The following is a 9,373-nucleotide window of genomic DNA, read 5'->3' as shown; positions in this document are numbered from 1 at the left end:
GGCCTTAAATTAAAAGGCAATTTTTTGGTAAACAAAAATGTGTAATGCATTCTCTATTAATTGTATGAAAAGAATATTGTAATGACTATTGCATTAGGTTTGTTTAGTTGTTTGGTTGCTTAAAGCACCATTAACCTAATATTTATATTTCCAAAAAGTATGTTGAAATTTGTATAGCTTGTAATTAGGGCTGCACGATAAATCGCATGCGATATTTAACGCGCATCTTATCAGTAAAGCCGGTTCTGTAATCAGCGGTAAATCTCCATCACGTGCGTTCTTTCACATTGAGCAGCATTAACAGAGGCCTTAGAAATTTGCGCATCAAATAGGGTAGGCTTTAAGAACCAGACAGAAAGTCTTTTGCGACAAGATATACAAGGATCTTAGATATTCAAGAGTCGCTTGTTGTCTTGGATGGCCCAGAATTTGAAGGTGATGTCGAGAAGGAGTGCATGTTACTGAAACTACAAAAAAAAAAGATAACTTGTGGTACTTGAGGTCCAGGACTTTCTCGGAGTCTGCTGTTATCTCCTCAGGCTGCCCGAACAGGATCATGGGTCTGATTAACACTATGACAGTTAGTCTTTACAGCTCAGGCCTGGATTTCGACAGAGTGTCAGAGCAAATTAAAACGCCATCGTCCCAGCACAAAAACACCAGAGCAGGCACTGCCCTCGAGGGATGAAAACTATATCATAAAGACAAAAGCTTACCATGTCTGCGCTGAATGAATTGTGGCTGCTGTTAGTTTTGTATTTCTGATGGATCAGTCTGGATCCATTATGATATAAAACAAAGCCCTGGGCAAAAGTAATTTGGAATACAGCCAGCTTACACTATATATAATCATACAACAAAAGGTTTTACCATGAAAGCAATGAAGTTAACTCTTCCCAGTGCTTCTCTTTTGATGCATACTCATTCTGTGCCAGGCTACATCCCAACAAGCCCTCAATGTTTTTGCCCCTCAATGAATAACCCCCATTTAAATACCCTGACTCATAAATTGTGTCTGGGTGCTTTTGTTTGATGTTTCTGTTGTTCTCGTCTAGAGTCGGGAGAGCGATGTTGGCCTTTATCACCAAACCAGAGCTTTTAGAAAGAGTTCTTCAGGACCACTTCTGCACAGACGCAAACGAAAGATGTTTAAAAAGAACTTAATAACGACATACTACATAAACGTGGCACATCACAGTCTTGGCTTACAAAACTAGCTTTGATTTAATGGTCAGAAGTTATTTACAGTAATATTAAGAATGTTTCCTAAGCAATGCATCAAATTAGCTTATTAGAATGATTTCTGAAGAATCATGTGACACTGAAGACTGAAGTAATGATGCTGAAAATTCAGCTTTGCATCACAGGAATAAATTACATTTTAATACATTTTCAAATAGAAAACAGTTATTTGGAATTGTAATAATATTTTACAATTTTAAAACTTGTAAATTGATTTAATAGCTTTGATTTAATGGTCAGAAGTTATTTTAGAAAGAATGAAATTCATTACAATGAAATTTAAGACATTATAGTTGTTACTTAAATAATTGGGAAAAAAAATGCAATACAACAAGCGCAATGCAAATTAAAAAAAATATATAATGTATTTTCCCTTAAAGGGATACAAGAAGACATTGTATTTTGTTGTATAAGACAAGTTATTACAATACAAAATAAGTACAAAAAAGTTTTTTAAATATTTCTGCTTAATTTTTTTTTTTAATAATTATGTAATTATTTATATGCCTATGTACTATATATTATACACATTTAATTTAATATATTATAGACTTTTAATTATAAACAAGCCTGAGGTACACATGGACTCTTATTTTGTAATGTCTGTGCTCTACTATTGTCAGCTGCTCATTCAAAAGGTGAGGGAGACATAATATGCACTCTTAAACCAACTACAACATATTATAATATAAACGCCATAAAGTAAACACTGTCATAATTCTTCAGCAGTAGTTGTTGCAAGCGATCATTTGCATAAATGCTTGGTATTCATTGATTGCGAAAATTCTCTGAAAGTCTGAGCCTGAACAACAAGTAAGAACACGTGCTCTATTTGCAGTTCTATTTTATTTTATGAAATTATAGCCTTTTGAAGTTTAATAATCACATAATAATTACATTAAGCTGTAATGCGATTCCTGTTTTTTCATACACAAATATAAAACTTCTTAAAATGATAATTAAGATGTTTGTTATATCAAGATATTTAAGACATTTTATGACCTTGAATTTCATAACTGAATTTTCTAAGGACTATCAGGACTTTTTTATTCGCACATGCTCATAAATATGTTTACAGTTTGTGCACATCTGTTTTTGTCGTGAATGCAAGTGAAGCGCTCGCGCTGTCAAGCCTTTAAAATGCTTAGTTGCTTAAAAATAGAACAAGCTAATAGGAAAACAGGATTTTACCTTATTGAAATACCAAACATGCTTTCATTGACAGCAGCACTCTTTGAGTTTGATCTCTCTCTCGTTTTTCTACTTTCTTACTCCACAGTGAAAACGTCAACACTTACTTCCTCCACATCGCTGAAGATGACGGGGAGGTGGACACAGATTTCCCTCCGCTGGACTCCAACGAGCCCATACACAAGTTTGGCTTCAGCACGCTGGCTCTGGTCGAGAAGTATTCATCTCCTGGACTGGGGCCCAAACAGTCACTCTTTGTTCGAATGTAAGAATGCCTCTTAACTCAGATTTTATCACTACCAATTACTACTACTCTTTCACTGTGAAGAATGAATACATTTAGGGTCAAAATCAAAAGGAAATCAAAATTTCTAAGACTTGCTGTCATAATCCGCTTTATACATAATTCAAATAAAATGGGTTGGTAACACTTTTTTTTCTGTTGTTGACAAACAATACATATATGCCATGTTCCAAAGCTTGGGGTCAGTAATTTTTTTTTTTAATTAATATACAGTATAGACATTTATATTTTTACAAAAGATTTCAATTTCAAAATAAATGCTTTTTTTTTTTTTTTTTACTTTCTATTCATCAAATGTTACTATATTTTGCAGCCTTGGTTAGCAGAAGACACTTCTTTCAGAAACATTAAAAATCTTACTGACCCCTAACATTTGAATGGTAGTGTATGTAGTTGCATTAATACACAATTCCAAAGAGTAAAACAACTTATTTTATTCTTCACCTGTATCTAGAAGTTTGCCTAGTTAGTGCACAGCCTCTGATAAGGTTCTTATGAGAATTAGCCCTTAAACTAATGAGGTTTAAATGTCTGGCCATTCACATAAGTCTTAAGCACTCAGTCCTTAAGTTTGTTGGAGTTTTTCCCCACAGGCCTCTCCATGAAGCTCTTATCTTTGTTTTGTGAGCTCTCAATTCGATTGTTGGTCTTCTGTGCATTTGGGCCGATGTCTAATCAGCTGTTTGGTTAATGTGGCTGACAAAGCATTAGGAGGCCTCTATTAATTGGAAGTTGCTCATTGGATTTGAGTGGCATCCTGCCAGATTGTCCTGCCTTTAATAGGGAACCTTAGTTTGGGCTGTAATACTGAATTTAACATTGTGCAATGAAGTTCAGTTTGTTTGTGTACGTCACAGATGTTTTTATGTGATGTTTTCTTGTACTCGCTCAGGTCGTGTGACATTTGCACCGATTAACAAATAATCATGGACGTTTTATTAGGAAATAAAGAGATGTTTTTCAGATTAGAGAACATTTTTTTTTTCACGGTTGGGTGAACTATTCCTTTATCATTTTGTCAACTGTGAAAGCAACACATTACAGTACCGTATTTTACTGATAAAAATTAAGACTTGCATTCAGCAAGGATGCATTAATTTGATCAAAATTAACAAAAGATTTCTATTTCAAATAAATGTTGTTCTTTTGAAGTTTCTATTCTGAAAATATATATTATGGTTTCCAAAAAAACCCCCCGTTTTTAACAGTAATATTAATAATGTTTCCTAAGCAATGCATCACATTAGCATATTAGAATGATTTCTGAAGGATCATGTGACACCAAAGACTGGAGTAATTTTCAAATAAATGTTGTTCTTTTGAAGTTTCTATTCTGAAAATATATATTATGGTTTCCAAAAAAACCCCTGTTTTTAACAGTAATATTAATAATGTTTCCTAAGCAATGCATCACATTAGCATATTAGAATGATTTCTGAAGGATCATGTGACACTGAAGACTGGAGTAATGATGCTGAAAATTCAGCTTTGCATCACAGGAATAAATTACAATTTAATAGATTTTTAAATAGAAAACAGTTATTTTGAATTGTAATAATATTTTACAATTTTACTGTATTTTAATCTGTATCTTAATGATTTTTTTCAATTTTGTATTTATTTTTTTGTTTTAATTTTAGAATTTTATTTTTAAATTTCAGTTTTAGTATTAGTAATTTTAGTACTTCAGCTTTAACTTAACCATTTTGTTTAATTTCAGCAATCATTTCTTTTGTGTTAATTAACGTAAATGTTTCTTAATATTTTTTTTAGTTAACAACACTGTAGTATATAAATATATATTTATGGCATTAAATAATATTTGGTAATTTGATCATGTAATTGCAGCCTTGATGAGCTGAAAAGACTTCTTTCAGAAACAAAAAAATCTTACAGACCCCAAACTTTTCAACGGAAGTATAACTTCATTATAAGTACATGGCATAAACCAATTGAGTTTTTTTGAAAAGTCGTATTTGTGGCCCAGCTGCTTTGCACTTTTCGTTGCTTTTCACATGTCTTTGTCTGTAGTTATTTGTTCTTTATTCATCAGCTTTCAGCCGTGGGCTGGTGTTCAGAGCTCTCTGGGTCAGCTGCATGCTCCCTTCATGATGTGGCACTGCAGGACCCTGGGCGAGAACTGAGCCAGCGCTCGGCCCTCAGTGAGCCATCGGGGCCGGCGACCTCTTCTGCCGGATCCCCGGCCTGACGTGAAGCCTGTCAGAAGCCCTGGCCCGAGGCAGACGGGTCAGGACTGCTAAATGGAAGTGGACAAGCAAGTCCTCTGTCCAGAAAGTGTGCGCTCTCCGGTCTCTGGCCTCGGGTTGTTGTTCTGTTGATAAAGTCCATCGCAGTGATGCGTCCATGTGCTCAAAGTTTGACTCGTGGACTGGCCCTCGGCCTTGTTGTGTTTAGGATGCGCTCTGTTAAAGCAAGCCACCAACTTCTGAGTACTATACAGTCTATCTGTGTGCAAGCTTTTCTTCTGACACAATTGTATCCACTTACTGCTTGCGCTGGTACTGTTCTTCAAGAGTCATTCTCTTGAATCTCAAACTACATTTGCAAAAAAATAAATATATTGGTTTAATTTGTATACTTTAGTGGTGCAAATCTGTTTTGAATCAACTGAATCAGTCTGAAGCAATCACGAGTCATGAATCTGTCATTGGTCTGTATCATGGAGTGAATCAGTCAGATGACTCATTTCCTCGCTTGCTGGACCACAAGTTATGTCTCTTAAAGAGTGGAGAACTGTAAATATTAGGATCATGTGTCTGGAGTAGTAGCTGCTGAAAATTCAACTTTGCATCACAGGAACAAATTATACTTTAAAATATATTCAAATGGAAAACAGTTATTTTAAATTGTAATGATATTTCACAATTTTACTGTTTCAGTTTCCTCAGGTTTGTCTGTGAAAAACATTCATGAATGCTGAGAGTCTGAAGACGTGATTTCAGTGTTGATCCTCTGTTAGACAGGAAGTTTGCATCTAATGCAAACGTTAAAGATGTATTCAATAGTGGTCGACTGATATATCGCCAAGGCGATATTTGGCATTTTTTAAATATCGGCATCGGCCGATAAGTTTTCCTGTTTGGCCGATGCGTTCGAGGCAAAACTTTTATTTTGACGGCGCGATATACGTTTATTTTGACGGCGCGCCTGAGCACACAGTGCTCACATTCTCCCTCTTGTTCGCTGTTGTCGTTAACAGTTCTGTCTAAATACGGATGGAAGTCTGTCTAATAATCAGATTAAATGAAGGAATTAATGTATACAAAAAGGCTTATAACGATTGCTTTTATATTATTAGTAAAAGAAAGGCAAACATTATAATACTTTCTTGTTTGCCGTCAGCATTCAGCAAATATGCATTTATATCATTTAAACAAATCTTTGAATGTCTAATAAACATCTAATTTCAAAAACCTTGCAAGTTTACTTCCTTTTTAATTATATTTTTATTAAATATTTATTTATTTGTGGAAAAAATACTTTGTCATCTAAAGTATAATTATGTTTATTTAATAAATTTATTTTTAAATCAATTTTGAAATGATTTCAAATTTCTTACAATTACAATTATATTGGCTTTATATCGGCCATCGGCCACCCTGCTTCCCAAGATATCAGCATCGGCTGTCAAAAAACCAATATCGGTCGACAACTAGTATTCAATATGACTGATGATTTGCCTTCCTCACCCACAGAAACGCCGCTCATGGTTTCTCCCTGATCCCAGTGGACAGCCAGAAAGTCACCATGAAAGATATTCTGCAGAAGGCCCTCAAAAAGCGGAAGGGCTCCCAGAAAGGATCAGGTGAGACATCTCAACGATTCATGTTTTACTCGCCCTCAAAGCATCCTAGGTGTATATGACTTTCTTCTTTCAGACAAATCCAATCGGAGTTATATTGAAAATGGTCCTGGCCCCTCCAATCCTTACAATGGGGTAAGCGGGTGCTTTTTGTCAACAGTCCAGAAGACGTGAAATAAAGTGCGCGCATACGTAATAAAATGTGCCTCACACGGCTCCGGGGGGTGAATAAAGGCCTCCTGTAGCAAATCCATGCGTTTTTGTAAGATAAATATCCATATTTCAAACGTAATAAACACTTTTTTCTCACTTCCGCTGACTGTGGTGACCCGCTTACCCCATTGTAAGGATTGGAGGGGCCAGGACAATTTTTAATATAACTCTGATTGGATTCGTCTGAAAGAAGAAAGTCATATACACCTAGGATGCTTTGAGGGTGAGTAAAACACAGGCTAATTTTCATTTTTAGGTGAACTAACCCTTTAATCCTGTGATGTTGGATCTTATCTTATATATCTTGGTAAATAAGATCTTATATATCTTGGTAAATAATGGTATTTATATACTATTATACTAATATATGGTAATATTTTGTATTCGTTTTTTTTTTTTAGTTTTCATTTTTATTCTCGTTTATGTTTTGGTAATTTTACATTTTTGTGTGTGTGTGAGTTTGTCATTTCTATTCATTTTTAATATTTCTAATAAGCTTTAATTTATTTTTATTTCAGTTTGTCATTTTAATACTTCAACTTATTTAAATTAGTAAGCAACATTAAAGTGCTATTTAAATTTCATTTTATTTTATATTTTTATATTTTTTAGTAGTTATGTTTTTATATTTATTATATAAAAATATACTTATTTTTATATAATTTATGTAATATATATTTTATTTTAAATCATATTTTTAATAGCTATATCTAATAGCTATGTGGACCACAAAATCAGTCATAAGGGTCAGTTTTTTAAAATTGAGATTTATACATCATCTGAGAGCTGAATAAACAAGCTTTCCATTGACGTATTGTTTGTTAGGATAGGACAATATTTGGCTGAGATACAACTATTTGAAAATCTGGAATCTGAGGGTGCAAAAAAATCTAAATATTGAGAAAATCACCTTTAAAGTTGTCCAAATAAAGTTCTTAGCAAGTTCAAATTAAGTTCTTAGCAATGCATATTACTAATCAAAAATTAAGTTTTAATATATTTATAGTAGGAAATTTACAAAGTATCTTCATGGAACATGATCTTTACTTAATATCCTAATGATTTTTGGCATAAAAGAAAAATCGATCATTTTGACCCATACAATGTATTGTTGGCTATTGCTACAAATATACCTGTGCTACTTATGACTGGTTTTGTGGTCACATATATTTAATATCTAAAATATATAATGTTTTCTATATAATTAACATAACATACTTTTTTATATTATATACATTATATCTTTTAAGACTTTTAGTTAACAGTAACAACACTGATGCTTTTGCATACATATTGGCATGATAAACAAAATCTAAACAAACAAAAAAAAGGACTGTTTTTGGTGCAAGAAACTTTGAATAATATTATAAGTGCCCTTACTGGGGGGTAAAAAATGCTGGAAGAAGTGTAGCAAAAGGTGCCTTTGAATTGCCGGTCGAACTGGTATTTGTGTATGCAGTTTTAATCTTAGAAAGTAAGTGAAGCCATCTGCTGCGATTTGGCCCGATAACCACAGCAATGTGCCGTCCTAATTTGTCATCGCTGAATGGGGCGGAATCTGATAAGGCCAGAGACTTTAATACAAAAAGTCACAGGTAACGGATCGCCCCTTTGACGGCCATGATGAGTCAGGGCAGCGCGAGATAAGAAGGGTGAGGAGAAGAGATTGAGCCGCAGACTGACTCGGAGATGGAGAAGTGCACATAAAGAATGGAAAGCAATGGTGCGGGAACAAAAGTATATTAGAGAGAAAATGGATGAAACGCAGTGAAAATGATGGCGCGTGGAGATCCACTGGAGCCTCATCTCTCCTGAATTTACCACGCACTGAGGTCACAGCCTGCAGCCAGAGAAGATCACTTCAGTAAGGCTAGCGCTGTCCGTTTAAATAGGCTGTAGTCTTCGCTTCTGTCTTATGTGTATCCACACCGCCTCATCAGTATGGATCACATACTCCTTCATCAACACCTAACTGACTGTCTATAGCAGCGGTTCTCAGCCTTTGTGAATCCAAGACAGGGGGTCTCAGTTTTCCGAGATTTAAAAAAATGTATATTTTAAAAATATTTTTATGAATGATCTAGGGCTGCAACTAACGATTATTTTGGTAATCGATTAATCGGGCGATTAGTTTTTCGATTAATCGGATAAAAACTTACCTTTTTTTTAATTGGATGTTTTGCTTATTATAACTATATAAAACCCTAAATCAGGGTATTTATGTCTATAAGTGTACTTTAAAAAATGCAAAAGACACATATTGAGTTTAACTATCTTTAATTTTGACATATTAAACCTTAAATAAAACACAAAAGTTTGCCCAGCTTTTGAATTTGAACAGTAAAACTGCTTTAAATATCTAAAATATAAATAAACAAAAGCAAAACAAGTACCGAGTTGTATTCATAAAATTCACATTATGAAATTAGGACATAAACATGCTGGCAATAAGATATTAGCAGCAGAATTTGTTAGAATATCAAAATTATAAATAATAAACAATGAATGTTACTGTAGAATAAGGTAGAATGCAGAAGAACAGGAAAACTGTCACTTTTCAAAGTTGTTCATATGAACATGTTTCTTATTCACTTTTCCAA

The 9,373-nt window shown here is 34.1% G+C and overlaps 1 protein-coding gene across 1 annotated transcript in view; it reads left to right on the top strand.

Moving 5' to 3' along the window:
- LOC107725085 (target of rapamycin complex 2 subunit MAPKAP1-like) overlaps positions 1-9,373 on the top strand; it is a 35,464-nt gene that overhangs the window by 12,243 nt on the left and 13,848 nt on the right. Inside the window, exons 5-6 of the mRNA XM_016534227.1 lie at positions 2,522-2,698; positions 6,454-6,563. Of these exons, the coding sequence (XP_016389713.1) occupies positions 2,522-2,698; positions 6,454-6,563 (287 nt within the window). The remainder of the gene's footprint in view (positions 1-2,521; positions 2,699-6,453; positions 6,564-9,373) is intronic.

Source organism: Sinocyclocheilus rhinocerous, unplaced genomic scaffold (assembly GCF_001515625.1).
Source record: "Sinocyclocheilus rhinocerous isolate Xijiao unplaced genomic scaffold, SAMN03320098_v1.1 scaffold1295, whole genome shotgun sequence".
Classification (NCBI taxonomy): Eukaryota; Metazoa; Chordata; class Actinopteri; order Cypriniformes; family Cyprinidae; genus Sinocyclocheilus; species Sinocyclocheilus rhinocerous.
The sequence above is the reverse complement of the archived record's forward strand: the minus strand, read 5'-3'. Positions and strand labels throughout refer to the sequence as shown.